The 18,090-nt window shown below is 45.2% G+C and overlaps 3 protein-coding genes across 4 annotated transcripts; 2 read left to right on the top strand and 1 right to left on the bottom strand.

Moving 5' to 3' along the window:
* The first annotated feature begins 399 nt into the window (after positions 1 to 399).
* On the top strand, positions 400 to 4,712 carry LOC127775478 (protein HIGH CHLOROPHYLL FLUORESCENCE PHENOTYPE 173, chloroplastic-like). Of its 2 annotated transcripts, XM_052301726.1 has the most exons (13): positions 419 to 1,243; positions 1,819 to 2,031; positions 2,143 to 2,347; positions 2,467 to 2,542; positions 2,651 to 2,786; positions 2,898 to 3,002; positions 3,107 to 3,184; positions 3,485 to 3,574; positions 3,662 to 3,727; positions 3,974 to 4,030; positions 4,119 to 4,196; positions 4,286 to 4,333; positions 4,438 to 4,712. In XM_052301726.1, the coding sequence occupies exons 1-13, from the start codon at positions 518 to 520 to the stop codon at positions 4,507 to 4,509; spliced, it is 1,950 nt and encodes a 649-aa protein (XP_052157686.1). In that variant the 5' UTR covers positions 419 to 517; the 3' UTR covers positions 4,510 to 4,712. The 2 variants fall into 2 exon arrangements, with proteins under 2 accessions (XP_052157687.1, XP_052157686.1); XM_052301727.1 differs by lacking the exons at positions 3,485 to 3,574; positions 3,662 to 3,727; positions 3,974 to 4,030; ... (1 more) ...; positions 4,286 to 4,333; positions 4,438 to 4,712 and adding an exon at positions 3,403 to 3,462 and having other exon boundaries at positions 400 to 1,243.
* A 701-nt stretch (positions 4,713 to 5,413) lies between these two features.
* LOC127777730 (delta-aminolevulinic acid dehydratase, chloroplastic) lies at positions 5,414 to 9,716 on the top strand. The gene is made up of 13 exons (XM_052304349.1): positions 5,414 to 5,575; positions 5,826 to 6,123; positions 6,218 to 6,329; positions 6,415 to 6,488; positions 6,676 to 6,744; positions 6,824 to 6,907; positions 7,009 to 7,078; positions 7,740 to 7,795; positions 7,898 to 8,019; positions 8,123 to 8,194; positions 8,286 to 8,367; positions 8,456 to 8,533; positions 9,302 to 9,716. Exons 2-13 carry the CDS (start codon positions 5,833 to 5,835, stop codon positions 9,470 to 9,472), a joined length of 1,281 nt encoding a protein of 426 aa, XP_052160309.1. The 5' UTR covers positions 5,414 to 5,575; positions 5,826 to 5,832; the 3' UTR covers positions 9,473 to 9,716.
* Positions 9,717 to 13,314: 3,598 nt separating this feature from the next.
* LOC127775720 (leucine-rich repeat extensin-like protein 1) lies at positions 13,315 to 15,490 on the bottom strand. Its single transcript, XM_052302008.1, has one exon. It carries the CDS (start codon positions 15,488 to 15,490, stop codon positions 13,862 to 13,864), a length of 1,629 nt encoding a protein of 542 aa, XP_052157968.1. The 3' UTR covers positions 13,315 to 13,861.
* Positions 15,491 to 18,090: the final 2,600 nt, after the last annotated feature.

Below are 18,090 nucleotides of genomic sequence, written 5' to 3'. Positions count from 1 at the left end.
ATGTATTATGACAAGTGCATAGCTAAAAAGATTATATTTTAAAACAGATAGAGTACGCATTACGCTAGCAAAATTTTTTTAGACACATCAAAAATTGATGGCGAAACAGGTAAATTCAAACAATTTTTGCTAGCGTTGCCAAAATTCCAACCAGCTGGCAGCCACGAGATTACGAGAAGAGTAGCGCACGAAAAGAAAAAGGCGCAGTGAACCCAGAATCGCCACGTCCACGCCTCCCTCGCATTTTATCCGTTTCGAACTGCTCGTGTCGCGCCGCGCGCGGCGTGGGCGCCCCCGCGCCCCACCACTCGTGACGCCGACGTACGCTTGCTCTCTCTCTCTCTCTGTCACTGGCGCCGCGGGGCCCAGCGAACTCGCAACCGCAGCCACAACCGGAGCCCCATCACGGCAGCCACTCAGACGTCCTCCCCGCTTTATCACCGCGCCCGCGCGCGGCCGCGTCGTCGCCCAGTGCAATCTCGCAGCCAATTTTCCACCGCCGCAGCAGCATCCATCCATGGCCGCCGCCATCGTGGCCGCGCGGGCGCCTCCGGGCGGCGGCGGCGCCGCAGCCGTCATCGCGTACCACCACTGCGCGTCCCCCTCGCGGGCGCTCCCGCTGGCGGCCGGCCCGTCCGCGGGAGGAGGGGTGGTGGTGGGGAGGAGATACCACCACCACGGCGGCGCGTGCTGCTTCGCCACGAAGCCCACGCAGGTGGCCGCCGAGGTGGATCAGGGAGGGGCGGCCGAGCCGGGTGTCGCTTCCGCCAATGCTGCGGTGGAGGCGAAGCCGCGTAAGAAGGCGCGATCCCGGCGAGGAAGGAAGGGGAAGAGGTCGTCGTCGTCGTCGGAGCCCAGCACGACGGCGGTGCTCGAGGAGGAGGAGGAGGAGGAGGTGAAGGAGAAGAAGACGGAGGAGGATGGAGAGGAGGGGAAGAGGAAGGAGAAGGCGGCGGGGCTGGACCTGGACGAGGTGATGGCGGTGAGCCCCGTGGGGCTGGGGCGGCGGTCGCGGCAGATATTCGACGAGGTGTGGCGCAAGTTCTCGCGGCTGGGGCAGATGTCGAGCGCGTCGTCGACGGCGCTGGCGGAGGAGGAGCAGGCCGTGCTCATCCGCGGCGGGCCCATGTGCGAGTTCACCGTCCCAGGCGCGCAGGACACCACCGTCCTCGTCGTCGGCGCCACCAGCCGCATCGGCCGCATCGTCGTCCGCAAGCTCATGCTCCGCGGGTACAATGTCAAGGTCAGCTATATCTAATCTATACTCACTTGCTAATTATACTAGTTCCAGTTCAAATAATATATCTGCACTGAGCTGATCTTACTGGCAAATGAACATTCTAAGGGACTGGTTGAGAGTGTGATTTAAGAATAAAACATGATCTGTGATGTTTCATATCATCAATGTCTCTGTCTAGAATCCAGATTGTTTCCTTCCATGTTTGCAACTTCAAAACTGATGCTATACTTACTGAAAAGTGATAATTGATGGCTTTGAACTATAGTTCCTGGTATCTTCATCTAGTTGGTTCTAGTTATGTGTGTGCATTTAGTTATCTGCTTCATCCCCATTTGCTGAATTCTCCAGGATTTAAGGTCTGTGTTGAATATGACAAAGTATGCAACGTATAATATGCATACGTACTCGGTACTCCCTAACAATGAACATTGAGAAACAAAGAGTGATCAATAGCAAAATTGGAAAACATTTCGACGTTGGAAATGGACAGTGAACAGTAATGTTTCTGAAAATTTGCAAAGTATTTACAGATGGTGATTATCTGATCTGTTCGTACCATGGTTTTAACATTATAACAGGCTTTAGTTAGAAGGAATGATGCTGAAGTGATAGATATGCTCCCAAGGTCGGTGGATATTGTTGTCGGTGATGTTGGTGATCCTTCAACTGTCAAATCGGCTGTTTCAGGTTGCAGCAAGATAATCTATTGCGCAACTGCACGCTCAACTATTACTGGAGACCTAAATAGGGTTGATAATCAAGGAGTAAGGAATGTTAGCAAGGCTTTCCAGGTATTCCTTATGACCTCAATTTATCATCTTACCGGTAGTAATGTTATTGATTTTGAGAGTATTCTTGCCTCATTGAAAATTTCTTTAACTCAGCTCTGCATTACGCTGCAGGATTACTACAATGAATTGGCTCAGCTTAGGGCTGGTAAAAGCAGCAAGAGCAAACTCCTGATAGCAAAATTTAAATCTCCCAAGTCTCTGAATGGTTGGGAGGTGGACCAGGGATCTTATTTTCCAAACACATTTGCTTCTAGGTTTGATGAAGGTATCGATGCATCATTTGACTTTTCAGAGGCTGGTCAAGCTGTTTTCTCAGGTATCACCTTCTGCTATGTAGATTTAGGACTTGCTTCTCTGCAAATGCACTAAGTTTGAGTTGCCTACACGTGCTGATTTCATTTCCATGTCAATTCTTACGAAACAACCTTTAATCAGGATTTGTTTTCACAAGAGGTGGATATGTTGAGATATCAAAAAGGCTATCTCTTCCTTTGGGATCTACTCTAGACAGGTATGATAAGATTTGTATATTTTACTAAGAAGATTCTTTGATTTTATTTTCGTATATTATGCATCAGACTGAAAACTTTGGCATGTTATTCTTTCACTGTATACAAAGGTATGATGGCTTACTTTTTTCGGTGGGAGGAAATGGAAGATCATATGTTGTTATTCTTGAGACTGGTCCGCTGGCTGACACCTCCCAGAGCAAGAAGTACTTTGCTCGGATGACTACAAAAGTAGGATTTTGTAGGGTAAGTTGTGTTCAATAACCAAGCTGTATGATCAGATGTTTGTGCTGCCATCTAAGAAATCAAAGAATTCAGGAATTGACCATTTCTTTTGCCTTCTCTGTTTTTCTGCAGGTGAGGGTACCATTTTCAGCTTTTCGGCCAGTAAACCCTCAAGATCCTCCCCTAGACCCTTTTCTTGTGCATACACTAACAATTAGGTTTGAACCAAAAAGACAGGTTAGTACAATACAATGAATTTATTTGAAATGTTACCTTAAGGCAATAAATGTAGAGATGATTAAACATGAAATTGGTGGCTCAGCTTTTAATGTATTCTGCAGAGACCTGGTGATGGATCTCAAAGTGCTACTGACCCCAGAAATTTTGAGCTTATATTGGAATACATCAAAGCTTTGCCTGTAAGTTGTTCCTAGTTTGATTATCTGTGGCATGCTTCGCTACTTTCATTTCCTTCCCTGTTTAATTCTTGTTGTATCCAACTCTTCTTTTAATTTAAATACCTTCAACATTCCCACTGATTATTTTGGTAGGGAAACATGACCTTTTTTTTTTTTTGTCAGAATTGAAAAAGGCAATTCAGTTAGGTTATAAAAGCATCTCTTTATTTCTTTTGCAGACTGGTCAAGAATTTTTGTCAGAATTGAGAAGGCAATTCAATTAGGTTATGTTTAAAAAGCATCTCTTTATTTCTTTTGCAGACTGGTCAAGAAACAGACTTCATACTGGTCTCATGCTCAGGTTCTGGGATTGAACCTAACAGAAGAGAACAAGTCCTCAAAGCAAAAAAGGTTTTAATTTTAATAACCATTTAAAATGCTTACACTTCTCTAATTCAAATGTTCATCAAATTATTAAGGACCTTTGAACATTTCTAGGCTGGAGAGGATGCATTGAGAAGGTCAGGCCTTGGATACACAATAGTACGCCCTGGTCCACTGCAGGTATGGTGTATTAATAGACCTCCTGACAGAAATGCTTCACTTTGAGCTCATAAGTTTACATTCTGCTTTCAGATTATTTATTAAGCTAATAGCACTCCACTTCCAATCTATGTTCAATAATCATTAGAACATAATGTATTAGTAGAACATATTACATGAAGCATGATTAGATAACAGTATTTGCAGACTGCTGTATACATATCATTAAAACCAGTTGCATCATGATCACTCAACCTTTTTTTCCAGGAAGAACCTGGTGGTCAGCGTGCATTGATCTTTGATCAAGGGAACAGAATCTCGCAGGTGAACCTTCATAAACTATAGGAGTCTGCTTTTCCCATAATATGTTGATAGCATCATACATAAATAACTTATCTTTCTTGTAATATAGGGTATCAGTTGCGCCGATGTAGCAGATATTTGTGTCAAAGCATTGCATGATTCCACTGCTAGGAACAAAAGTTTTGATGTAAGTAACTTTCTTCCACTTTCTTCTGTATAGGATGATCCATTTTTTTCAGTGTTGCAATACTAACTTGTTATCACCTACTCACTTAGGTATGCTACGAGTATGTAGCTGAGCAAGGGAATGAGCTATATGAACTTGTGAGTGTTTCTGAATCCACAACTGATGGAACTCTTAATCTCCTTTCTCCAATTGAGAGTTGCACTCCCAATTCTAATTTATTTTGTACTGAATGTTTCTGCAGGTGGCTCATTTACCAGATAAAGCTAACAACTATCTTACACCGGCATTATCTGTTCTAGAGAAGAACACCTGACTGATATGTCTCTGAGACTCAGATATTTGCCGTATAAATCAAAATGTGTATACTTTTCAACTTGTAAAGCATATGTTTTTTCCCCATAGAAGCCGTGTGGAGTTCACATGATATGCCACTTTGGCCCTTTTTGTAAAGATGATCAACAGATTGACTTCAGGAAACAATTTCGATGGCTGTAATGATATATTCTTCTGTTCCTACTTCTTTTCCTTTGGGAGGGTAAACTTGCACATATTTTAGACCAAGTAGGTGGAGGAAAAAAGAAAGGACAAAATTTGAAGCAAAGAAAACAGTTGTTTCTAGAAGCAGTGTTTCTTTACATATAATCTGTTTACAGGTCACCTTGATTCCTTGGAAGATCCAAATTAACCACAGTAAGTTCAGCAATCAAACCTGACCCACTCCTACTGTAAGCTAAAAAAATATTTAACCAATTCCATAATCTCATCACTCCTGCAACTGCCAGATCCTACCAGCCCAACCACACACTGATTTTCTTCTCCTCATCTGTTCAGTTTCTGTTTCAGTTTGTCTGTTGCTCACTGCTCAAATGCTCTGAGTTTTCATGGGTAATGGATAAGAAAAGAGTAGTACTAGTTGATACTGGATTTACTGGTCAGCTGTTCCATTCTTTCCCATCAGCTTATAAGCCGCTGCCAAATTTTAATTTTACAGTTGATTTTGGAGTATTTCATTGCAGTTTATTTTCAGCATTGGGCCTATAAATCTCTAAGATACGTACAGTACATAAAAATTTTACATATAAAATATTTTTGGATTGCTAATAAACCATTTATCTGCAGTAAAAATTGGTTGTGTAGCAGGTAAGATGAACCTGTGACATGTGGATATGGTCTGGACTCTGAACTGAAGGGATATACAAAGACAAGAGGAGGGGGGGAAGATGGAGACAGAGAAACGCAAGCCTCTAGTCTGCTAAGGTGGGCGTCGCCATCGGGAGAACTCAGGCCACAAGAATTCCTCCCCTCCGAAAACTCTCCCCCTCTCTGCTGCTGCTGCGGCCGCATCATCTCCTCCTCATCTTCTTCTCCACAGCCTCCAGGTACGTGTGCCACGGTCGCCACCTCATCTAATCTTCTTCTTCTTCTTCTTCTTCTCCAAGATTTGCAAGAAAAGAACCCGTCAAGCTCAATTCAATCTCTAGTCAATCCCGAATTGGCGACCTTCAAAATTTCAAAGCCGAACTCAATCCAATCCCTTGTGCTCTTTGAAAGATCAAATTTTGCTCCAATTGTTACAGTGGAAATTGACCATGTCTGCGGAATCCGTTTTGGTTGGTGTGGACATTGCAGCTAGGCCATGGCGTCCACCGTCTCCTTCTCCCCGGCCAACGTGCAGATGCTCCAGGGCAGGAGCTGCCACGGCCCCGCGGCGTTCGGGGGCTGCTCCGCCGTGCCAAGAACCGGGCCAAGGATGCGTTCCGTGGCCGTGAGGGTCAGCAGCGAGCAGGAGGCCGCGCCGGCCGTCAGGGCGCCGTCGGGGAGGACCATCGAGGAGTGCGAGGCCGACGCCGTCGCCGGGAGATTCCCGGCTCCGCCGCCGTTGGTCAGACCCAAGGCTCCCGAAGGAACACCTCAGATCAGGCCTCTTGTAAGCCCCCCAATGGATGGATTTGCAATGTCGTTTGTGGTTTGTGGTATGATTTCAGAGGACTGAATTTTGGACTTGTTTGATGTGTGTTCAGGACTTGACAAAGCGCCCTCGTCGCAACCGCAGGTCGCCTGCTCTTAGGGCTGCATTCCAGGAGACCACCATCTCACCTGCCAATTTGGTGCTCCCGCTGTTCATCCATGAAGGTTTGTGATTAAATCCACTGACATGAATGGTGAACAAACACAATTAGATTTTGATAGATTGAGCTCGTTTTGTGATGATCTGCAGGGGAAGATGATGCTCCTATTGGAGCTATGCCTGGGTGCTATAGGCTTGGTTGGAGGCATGGGCTTCTTGATGAGGTATTCAGAGTACTGGGAATTATCTAAAAAAAAAATGTTTATCACTTGTCATGCATTTAGATTTTTAGTGATTCTGTTGAAGATAATCCATGTGCATTTTCATATTGCTTGGATCAATAGTGTTAAGCTCTTAAGTAGCTACCAGTCTTCAGGCTTGATGTAATGTGTTCCATATGATAACTTGCAGGTCTACAAGTCTCGTGATGTTGGTGTTAACAGTTTTGTGCTGTTTCCAAAAGTTCCTGATGCATTGAAGGTATTTCAACGAATATAATTCATTTTCTGTTTCATCTGTATTAATATCTTGGGATGACTTATACTCTTTGTTCCTTCAGTCTCAATCTGGAGATGAGGCATACAATGATAATGGTTTGGTTCCACGGACTATTCGCCTGCTCAAGGATAAATTCCCTGACATTGTAAGTAACATGTCCCTCATTGAATTTGAATGTATAAGTCTATATTGTGGCCTTTACTTTTATTGCTAACATCTTTGCTGCTAATAATATGTCTGATTTAGGTTGTCTACACGGATGTTGCTCTGGACCCTTATTCATCTGATGGTCATGATGGCATTGTCAGGGAAGATGGTAAGGAAAATGGTCACCTTTTGACCTTGCACTGCTTTTAGAGCGAGAAACATATGGCATGTTTTTATCCATTGCTTGTGTTTCGATGATAGCATGGGGAATATGTTGGTTACTCTGAAAAATGCTGATATTCAAGAATAATCAAGATATCTCCATGCATATAAATATATAATAATGGCAGTTTCTACAACTGGTATTAAACTGGATATAACCAGCTAGTCTAGGTTTTGGTGTAATAAACTGGTCGGTTTTGGCCACTCCACAATGAAACTAGGTGTTCCTCCTTTTTCCTACAAAATGTTGCAAACGTTGCATCTCCATACCCAGTTACCCACACTAACCTTTTCTTTCAAGGCCCTATATACCTGAAGATCAGTTGCCAGCTGTAATTGGCTAGTTGATTCACAATTTCTCCTCTTCAGTAATCACTGGCATAATTATAATTACTGAGAAGTACCACTGATGGCGTCAATATGGTTTTCGGATTATGTTGGGTGGTGATGCTAGAGTCTATAATTTTATTTTTTATAATGTATTATAGCTCAAATTAGCAATTTTCATTTCTATTTTCTGATCCAAGTACTTAGCTGAGTCGTATGATTTACCATACAATTTTTTGTGGTCCCACCCTGATTGTCAATTTGTTTGCATCTCGTACCAGGAGTAATTATGAATGATGAAACAGTTTATCAACTGTGCAAGCAGGCTGTTTCACAGGTCTGTCTCTTCTCTAGTTCTCTTTATATTCTGTTTTTATCTTGATCAAGTACCTTCACAAGTGCAATAGTTGAGTAACATAGAAACTGTCTGTCTCAATAGGCACGTGCTGGTGCTGATGTAGTTAGCCCTAGTGACATGATGGATGGCCGTGTTGGAGCAATTCGTGCTGCTTTGGATGCTGAGGGTTTCCATGATGTCTCCATTATGTCCTATACTGCAAAGTACATACCTATGTCACTGATTCCATCATATTATTTCTAGTATCCCATAGCACTGAACCTTCTTGTAAGTTAAATAATGCATATATCAACTATGCTTATGCAGGTACGCCAGCTCGTTTTATGGCCCATTCCGAGAAGCTTTGGATTCAAATCCAAGATTTGGGGACAAGAAGACGTATGGAACTTGCACTGAATCTACTATTTCCATCTAGCATACTGTTTAGTTGCTTAATATCTAAATTCATCATTTTCATTTCATTCTGAAGTTACCAGATGAACCCAGCTAACTACAGAGAAGCGCTTCTAGAAACTGCTGCAGATGAGGCAGAAGGAGCTGATATTCTTCTGGTAATTGTCTTGCGTTGCATAACAGTGCCATATTACCAAGATAGCTTATTTACATGTTGATTCTAAAAGTACTATTCCCGTCTGACAGGTAAAACCTGGATTGCCATACTTGGATGTCATCCGTCTTCTTAGGGACAATTCAGCATTGCCAATCGCTGCATATCAGGTTCGTTTATCGGGCTAAATGGCTAATCAGTTCTGCCTTTTCAGCCCCTTTTTCTTTCTTGTTTCCAATCCCTGCCCTTTTTTAAACTGTTTCCAACTTCCCTGAAAAAAATTAGGTAGTCCTTGTCTACTGTCTAGATCCAATACCATTGATGAAGTCATGTTAGCATTAGCACTAGCATGCCATAATTCAGTTCCAGACTTCCAGTTGCTCCACGCCTCACTAGTTCATCAGATATTTCATACCCCAAAAGAATCTTTCCTTTTATTCATATCAGAGTCCTTCATGTTTACTTTTTCTTCAGTTTGAGCCACATCAAGCATTATGACACTCCTGGTTCATGCATTGCTATGGTACCTCTTACAATAAAATACTTGCATATCAATATTACAAGAGAAAGTTGAACCTTGATCTTTCATTCATCCTGTGCATTATGTGATTTCCATACTTGCATCTTATAGAGATTGCACCAATACCTGCTCTAGATAGCATCATCGTTCCTTGGTTCTTAACAAGCTGACCAGATATCAACTGTTTGTATACTCAAAGCACCAAATTGATTATGTCTTTTTTTTTTAAAAAAAAATGATTTATTGTTATGTTAAGAAAATATTCTTGGTCATCGACGCCCTGTACAGTTTGATCTTTGATCTGAGAAGTCATATAGGTCATACATATACCTCTGCTTGTTTTCTATTAATCTCAAGAATGTTGGGCTTTGATATAGGCCTCTCACAATCTCGGGCTTTGTTAAAATTAATCATCCAGGTCTCTGGAGAGTACTCCATGATCAAAGCTGGAGGAGCACTGAACATGATCGACGAAGAGAAGGTGATGATGGAGTCGCTCATGTGCCTGAGGCGAGCCGGCGCTGACATCATCCTGACGTACTTCGCGCGTCAGGCCGCCAACGTGCTGTGCGGCATGCGATCCAACTAGCAGGTCAACTCTGAATCTGAAAAAAGCTGAGCAGCTAAAAACCCAGCCATCTCTGAAACTTTTGCATGTCCCCAGGTCATCATCATGTGAGGCTCGTTTTGCACTCTATAGAGAGCATTTGTGTAGTCAGTAATTAGTGCTAGCTTTGCAAATATCATTCTGGAATAATATTTTTTGTATGACAGTGCCTCTAATTGGTGTGTAATTCGCGGTGAGGAAATAATATAATCTGCAATTCTGTGCATCTCATTCTCTATCTGGATTCTGAAACAAAGTAATCAAGCACAGGCAGGTTGTTGAACTACGGTACAACCGGAAGAATCTCAAACTGCCCACCTGAGCAATTTTGTACTACTAATGAGTGTAAGCTACTGGTATTAAGTAATCTTAGGGGCTAGTGAACAGATGATGATGATGATGATGATGCAAGTGCAAGAAACACAGGCACAAGCCCCAACAGTAGATCACAATGATACATGAGCAGAAAAAACGCCATTGATTCAGATCTCAAGGCCTCAAGCCACACACACAGAGGTAAACCAAGCTCTCTGACCTCTCAAGCAATCAACCCTCTAATTAATCAGCAGCGACCAGCACGGCTCCGCGTCAGCTGTCGCGCTGGTTTGGCGAAATGGTAATGGCCGGCAGAAGAAAGATCAAGATCAATGGCATTGCACTTTGCAGCGAACATGGAAGAGCAGAGCAGACAAACGCAAGACGCAGTTTTTACTGGACCCCCTCCTCTGTCACGTGAACCGTACACGGGGCCCGATAGGTAAATTAAAAACGGTAACACACCACTACGATCTCTGGTACTCCTAGCAGTAGTAGTGGTGGTAAGAGCGAGTTTGTTTAATCTCTATAACCGATTGCAGGGTTCTAACCCTGCCCAGTGATTGGGCCACGTGGCACCACGCTTCGAGCCCCAGCGGGATTCTCGGCAGGAGAAGCGGCCACGTATGCGCACCCCTCCCGTGGCCGTCCGATGTCATATCAACGGTGAAAAAAAAATGTCCAATGGACCTCATCTAGAACAGTCATGACTCAGTAGTAGATAAAAAAAATCACAGTGAATAAAAATCCTCAAGAACAACAGATTCCCCTCTCCTAATCGAGCTGATGCATTGAGCTCATCCACCCCGAATCAATCAATCCCAATCCCAAATCAAACAACATCACAGGAAACATTGAAAAACATCACAGAAATCTTTCACTAAAACATAACATCTAAATAATCGTCCCGCCACCGGGCAGCCACCGCCTCCCGCCGCCGCGCCGCCACCGCCTCCCCTCTCGCCGCCGGATCTGGCGGAGGAGAAGGCGCCGCAACCGGGCCGCCGACGCCTACGCCGGATCCGGCCCGTGGGAGTTGCCGGCGAGAGAGAAGATAGGGGAAGGGAACGGGGAGGAGAGGGAGTGAGAGGGCACGCCGCCTCCGTGGGGAGGTGAGACTACGCTGCCGCCGCCGACTCAGGATCCGCGTGGGGAATACCCGGATCCACTCGCCCGAGCAGCCGCCGCCGCCGGATCCGTGCGCCTGAGCCGCCGCCGGATCCGCGCGCCTGAGCCGCCGCCGCCGGATCCGCGCGCGCGAGCAGCCGCAGCTGCCGCCACCGCCTCCTCCATCCGAGGCGGCCTCCAAATCGCACAGAGCCGCCGCACGGCCTCCTCCTCGCCGTCGCCCGGCCACGACGCCTACGGCCGGCCGCAGCGCCTCACCGGCCTCTGCACCCGCCGCGCCGTCGCCGCCCGTCCGGCCTCTGCGCCCGCTGGCGCCATCGGTGGATGAAGGGGAAAGCCAAGGAAGAAGGAAAGAAAGTAGAGAAGATAAGGAAAAAATCTCCATAGATTTTGCAAAAAGGCCCTTGTAGTTTCCGAAAATTAATCGCATATTCCTCTGCGTTGGAAACTTTGCGTTTTAAACCCTAAAATTTCTAGAAAATACATAAATGGCCCTCTGTATTTGGAATATTTGTTTGAATGGCATTGTACACTGAAATTATATTTCATATATTCATGATTATAAAATTTATTTATGGCATTTATGATTATTGATTATTTGTAATGCTTTTATTATTTTAAATTAATATTGCGGTAAAATATATATAATTGCATAAAATATATTGGAATTATTTGCGCGAATTTTAACTAAATATGACTTATCGCGAACTAGAAGTTTGTTGAATCTATAAGTATATCTGACATATACATTCAATGTCGAAATTATAATGGACGTAGAAGCTCAATCATACCATCAAACCAAGTGGTCTGTTCATTAACTCAATGTGATTGAGCAAGCACTTCTATCTCTTGACGGTACGTCCAAGCTACTCTGATAAATGAGTATACTAAGTGGATAGCATTTTTTGAATATTATGGTGCACCCTACCACTCGTAGAACAAGAACTATGAGAAATAATGAGTATTTTCGACTATGATTCACTGAGCAAATAACGTACATAGTACGGTAGTACATAACCTACATAGTACGCCGTACTACGGTGCACCGAATATCATCGACTATGATTCTACCCGAACTCGATGAAAGTCACACGCAAATATCACTAGGATTACATGTACTTCATTTTTGCAATTATTGTTTTGTGCAACATATTTTAATTATAGAATTAAATTTGCAATTCTTAGCTTTTGTACATTATATTTTGTAACATATTTTAAAAACATGATTAGATTTCACCAAATAATTGTAGTCTTGTGACATTTAATATAAATACAATCATTATATTATGTATATACAACTATTATCTTTTTCTATTAATTAATGTAACAATTTCTATGCAATCAAAGCAAATACCGTATTATTAATTAATAGATAGATTGTTTTCACCCGTTAAAACGAGAAATAAAATGAAACGTGGATAGAAAAAATAACAGCAAGAGGGTGCCTTTTGCTTGATAGGTCGCTCGCAACTAATTTTATTAAGTTTAAAATTTGCTCTGGCATGAGGCAATGGGCATCAAATTAAAATTTTCTATATAATTCATGTGCATATATCAAAATAAAATTGTGCTAAATGATATGCATACGCATATCTAATGGGTAAAATATGATTTTTACACACCCAGGTAAAAATTATGCAGAGGATAAAAAAACATGTCCGGTTCTACCAAAACAATTTTCTGAACTTTTTCCTAAAAAAACTAAATTTACAAATAGGCCCTCTGTTTAGAGTATTTATAAATGGCCCTAAGATAAAACTTATTAATAAGTAGGCTATTTTTTTTATAAGTTGGACAAGTAATTTTGCTATGTAATTCATGTGCGTATATCAAACTAAATTTTGCTATGTTGTGTGCATATGAAACTCTATTGGGTAAATTATGATGTTTACATATACCCCCCTAGAGATAGAAAAAATATTCAGATTTGTGATTTTCTTTACCAAAATACATCAAATTTCCTTATGATATTTGGAAATATTTTAACCTTCGATAAGTTAGTAGAAAACTAAACTCTCTATCCTAAATAAATTTTCGTTCTGACAATTGTGCAAAATTATTGTGTTCTAAATAAACCAGAAAATATATACAGTCTATTTTCCATTAGTTTTAAAAACAGATAAAATTGAAAATTGTAGAAAAACTCAAAACTAACAAATATATATTCTAAATAAGTAATAAGTGTTATATATAGGTTATAATTAATAAGCGCGCCAACTGGCGCGCCATTTTCTAGTAGTATAAGTAACGATGGCCTCTAAATCAACTATAGCTAATTTAATATGCTATTTATACCATAGTTAACTATAAAAATATACTACACTATTAATACATGATCATGCCTGTTATATACCCATAACGTTTTTAGAATTCCGGTTACTACAAATCTATAGCCCAATTTCTTCTCAACTGTACATGCTCTAAAGATTCACTGCATTGTACCTTCTCTAAAGATTCACTGCATCGAGTAGTAAATGGTCACTGCTGCTTACGGCCACTGCAACAGCGCGAACCGAACGGAAATGCCTCATCAACGCCTTGCATTGCATTGCAGCTGCTGCTGCTTCCGCTGCAGCATGTGACCGTGTCGGTTTTGACCGCTCCATCGCCGCGTCCAAAAGCTAATCCCCATCTTTATTACCAAGTGATGTGATCGATCGAGTCGAGTTGGGAAAAAAAAAAGCGAGTTTAAAAAGGAGACGAAGAAAGAAAGAATCCACAGAGCCTTTGAATTCAATCTGACCAAACAACCTCAAAAAAAAGAGAAAAATGGAAGCTAATCAACCCCAACCAACGACTACAGTGAAAGATGTACTCGTGATGATGAACAACGACGAGAGTCCGTACGACGCCGGCGACCGGCCGAGGAGGCGGCGACCGATCCCATATCCACCGTCAGATCAGATCAGCTGCGGACAGTGACACTACCTAGTTGTACGGCTTCGATGGCGGCGGCGGCGACGAGTACGCCACCCCGTACACCGGCGGGAACGGCAGCTTCTCTCCCGATGGAGGCGGCGGCGGCGACGAGTACGCCACCCCGTGCACCGGCGGGAACGGCAGCTTCCCTCCGCCGCCTTGAGGTGTTGGTGGTGGCGACCAAGAAGAGCTTGGCGGCGAGGATGGTGTTCCCGGGACCGGAGCGTGGTGTCCTGGTGGCGTCGTCGTCGTCGGCGGCGGCGAGAGCGGCGGCAACACGTATCCCGGGTGCTCTGTGGGCGGCGACGAGGATGAGGATGGCGGCGAGGCGCCGTTAGAGGATGGTGGTGAGGTTGATGGCGGCATTGAGGATTTGGGGCTCTCGCTGTAGGTTGGCGGCGGCGGCGGCAGGTGAGATGGGGTGGGCGAGCTCGGCGGCGGCGGCGGCGTCGGCGGCGTCCGTCTCGGAGGCATGTGGTGTGGCAAAGGCGATCTATGAGGAGCCGGCGGCGTGCGGCCACCTGGGCGGCGAGTCGTCGGCGGCGTCGCCTGGCATTGCGCCTTGCTGCAGTCGAACGGGTGGGCGGCCGCGGCGGCGCACTGCGCCGGCGGCCGCTGAGCCGGAGCTCCAGGGATGCAGTTCCACCGCCCGTCGGCCGTCGCCGCCGGGCAACCCGGCCGCGAGGAGAAGAAGTTGTCCTCGTAGGTGAAGTTCTTGAGGCTCTGCAGCGAGCAGATGGTCGCCGGCACCGGGCCTTCGAAGAGGTTCCCGGCGACGTCGAGCTGCTCGACGGCGGCCAAGCCGGCGACGCTCCCGGGAAGCGGGCCCTGGAGGTGGTTGCCGCTGACGTCGAACACCGTCACCTTCCTGAGCAGCCCGACCTGCGGCGGGACGCATCCGGTGAGCTCGTCGTCGATGAGCACGATTTCGTTGAGCGTCTCGGCCATCCTCCCGATGGACGGCGGGATGCAACCCCCGAGGCGGTTGTGCGCGAGCACGACGACGGACGCCGGCGAGCTCCCGAGGTTGGGCGGGATGGGGCGCGTGAGGCGGTTGGAGTTGAGGAAGATGGCGTCGAGCGGGCGGTCGAACAGCTTGGGCGGGATGGCGCCCTCGAAGTCGTTGAACCTGAGGTCGAGGTACCTGAGCGACGGCAGCGAGAGCACCACCTCCGGGAAGCCGCCGACGAAGCGGTTGTTGCTGATGTCGAGCTCGTGGAGGAGCCTGAGGTGGGAGAAGGTGTCGGGGAGCACGCCGCAGAAGCGGTTGGAGTTGAGGTGGAGCAGCGCGAGGTCGGGGAGGCCCTCGGGGAGCGACGCCGGGATATAGCCGGCGATGTCGGCGTGGTTGAGGTCGAGCCCGGCGACGACGCGGACGCGGCCGTCGGTGGGGTGCGCCGCGCAGAACACGCCGTTGTAGCCGCACACGTCGGGGCCGGACCAGTTGGCGGTGAAGTTCGCCGGGTCGGAGAAGATGGCCGTGCGCCTCCACGCCTGGAGCGCGACGTACGCCGCGCGGAGGCGGGCGTTCGGGAACGCCCACGACGGCGGCGGGTCCACGGCGGCGGGCTGCGACGCGGCCAGCGCCGGCGCCGCGAGCGCCAGGAGCAGCGCGAGGAGCGCCGCGCGCCCGGCCATTGCCTCGCGCGTGCGCGGCGGCGGGCGGCGGGCGGCGGGCGGCGGCGGAGGAGGAGGAGAGGTTTAGGTGGGAGTGGGGGAGTGAGTGAGTGATGTGGTGGCAGTGGCAGTGGCAGTGTGGGGGGGTCACATGGTGGCGAGGGTTAACGCGGGGGGAGGGGGGCGGGAGGCTCGAGAGGGGCTAGCGGGCTGAGCCGGGCCGGGCCGGGCCGGGCTGGGCCGGGCGGCGCAGTGGTGGGGCGCGTGGGCTGCAGGTGTAGAGATGAGGAGAGGGAGGCAGAGGCACGGCACCGCGTGGCACGGCAATTGATGGCCATTTTTGTGTGCGTGTGTGGGGTGGTTTCGTGCTGCGGGCTCTATCGTTGGGCGTATTAGAGAGAAAAGCAAAACAGTATACTTGCAAATAAGAAAAAAAATGCGAAATAGTAACTTAGCAAATGAAAATAATTTATAAATAAAACTATTATATACTTGTTCTTAATTATTTAAAAATAAAGGTTGCAAAATAAATTACGATGAAAACATCTTTAAATTATAAATTTAAGATTAAAAACTTAAATGATAAGCCTAAGCGAAATTGGAAAATGGAGGAGGTGACGCGATGCCACGGTCGTCTCGGCTCGGCGCCTGGAAGAAATCAGCAAGCTTTGGAAGAGCAGAGTCGCATGAGAGAGGCGGTGGCAATGCGTGTCGCGATGGCTCCCGCTTCCGCGGCGTGACATGAGGAGTTTTCTCATGTAATCGTCCAAACGTGTTGCTCGCAGCCGTAATATCTGCTCGTCAAAACCATGTGGTCGGGAAGACTTTTAAGGCTGACTACGTTTGTTCACTTTTCTAACTTATCTACTTATCTATTTTGTTTCTTACGTATATATTTTTCAACCTAACGGTGTGTATTTTTAAAAATTTTATATGATTGTTGCTTTAAAAATTTATATTAATATATTTTTTAAAAAATATATACTTAATTAGTCATATGCTAATAAGTTAGTATTCTGTTTTGCATGTGTAAGATGTTAGTTTCTAATTAACCTTAACAAAGAAAACTTAGCCTAACACCTCTCGAGAATATTAAGGGCTGTCTTTTTTTCTTTCTTTTAACGTGTACGTTTTCTGAACTATTAAAATTTTATATACAAGTTGTTTTTAAAAATTATATTCATTTATTTTTAGGGTTTTTAATAATATTTAATTTAGCATACGTTAATTTCATGTCCTGGTTTACGTGCAGCGGGGTAGGTTTCGTAACCCATAAAAAGAACACGCCAAGGGGTAGACAAACCCATCAAAAAGAACACGGCATTACTTGTTGAATGAATAAACCTACCTGTGTTGCGTTGATGTATTATTTCGGTACTCCGCGAGACGAGAACACGTGCATTCCGTATCTGCAGAATTCGATCTCCAATATTTACAGAATGGATGAGTTTCCTCTGACGTAAAGCCAGAGGGACTTTATCACTGACATGTGAGACCTTCAAAGGTTAGGCCCACACGTCAGTGACCCACGTCCCTCTGACTTTACGTCAAAGGAGCGCGATCCTTACAGAATAGATCAGTCAGAACTGGGCAACCAGAAATAATCCAACAAGGATCAATAGCAGCATATATATATATATGAAGCTAATCACTATAATCCAATGCTGATTAAGAAAACTAGTACTCTCTAGGGGGACCATCCATACCGTTCCGAACTTACATCTGGTGCCTTTTCCTCCTCAATGCCCACACTATTACGAAAAGCCATTGCCTAAGTGTGATCAATGGATGTCATTAGGGCCAGATCCAACCTAACCTCTTCGATCAATGGACGTGTGACTATAATACTGTTTGAACTAATTAATGGGCTTTGTAGTATGCACATTGCTCGTGAATTTCAAGGCACAGCACACACACACCTGGACCCCAAGCTAAGACTTCTTCAAATCAAACACTTGAACTGAAGCTTCCCTTGGTTAAAAAAAAAGGGAAAATAAAAACCGGCGCAAGCAGTTCAATACTCAAGAGCACCAATGCACATGATGTCACTTGTAAATATTGAATGGCAGAAAAAAATGTCAGAAGTATTTTTGATCTAATTCCATCATTAATTTTAACCAAGTAATAGTAGGATGCACTGTACAGAGGGACATGGTGCATGATATGTTGGAGCTTATCTTGTCATACTGCATTTTCGGTCCATTTAATACATGAGACGGGATTACAGGTAGATCAATGGGCCAAGTTCTTTGCATGGATGTATCATTGGATATTCGGATCATGGCAATGGCAATGTGTTTTTGCATTTGTAGTAGCCAAGGGACCACGGAATGATCCGACCAGATCAGCACACAAATCCCAGACAGCATATATATATGCTGCCCTACGTACGCTATTACGCTTGATCATTCAGGACAGGACAGGGCTTGGCCCATTTGCTAGTACGTCCCTTTTTTTTTCAACACCTTTTGGCCTTGATCATTTGCTATGTCACTGTCAATCTAAACCCTAACCATGGCCTTGATGAGCTAAAACTAAAAAGGTGATTTTTGCATTCGTCGTCGTCAGCACAACATACTATTGCTCGGCTGCTCGCTTGCTGGGTCACAACTAAAATTTTA

Source organism: Oryza glaberrima, chromosome 6, assembly GCF_000147395.1.
Source record: "Oryza glaberrima chromosome 6, OglaRS2, whole genome shotgun sequence".
Classification (NCBI taxonomy): Eukaryota; Viridiplantae; Streptophyta; class Magnoliopsida; order Poales; family Poaceae; genus Oryza; species Oryza glaberrima.
This window is presented reverse-complemented; position numbering and strand designations above follow the sequence as displayed.

Bases quoted from the DNA above. Each gene is read 5' to 3' on its own strand.
- LOC127775720 (XM_052302008.1), bottom strand. From the start codon at position 15,490: ATGGCCGGGCGCGCGGCGCTCCTCGCGCTGCTCCTGGCGCTCGCGGCG.
- LOC127777730 (XM_052304349.1), top strand. From the start codon at position 5,833: ATGGCGTCCACCGTCTCCTTCTCCCCGGCCAACGTGCAGATGCTCCAG. The intron at 6,745-6,823 runs GTATTTCAACGA...TTGTTCCTTCAG, and splicing joins AAGTTCCTGATGCATTGAAG to TCTCAATCTGGAGATGAGGC. The intron at 7,796-7,897 runs GTCTGTCTCTTC...CTGTCTCAATAG, and splicing joins GCAAGCAGGCTGTTTCACAG to GCACGTGCTGGTGCTGATGT.
- LOC127775478 (XM_052301726.1), top strand. From the start codon at position 518: ATGGCCGCCGCCATCGTGGCCGCGCGGGCGCCTCCGGGCGGCGGCGGC. The intron at 2,543-2,650 runs GTATGATAAGAT...CTGTATACAAAG, and splicing joins TTGGGATCTACTCTAGACAG to GTATGATGGCTTACTTTTTT. The intron at 3,575-3,661 runs GTTTTAATTTTA...GAACATTTCTAG, and splicing joins AAGTCCTCAAAGCAAAAAAG to GCTGGAGAGGATGCATTGAG.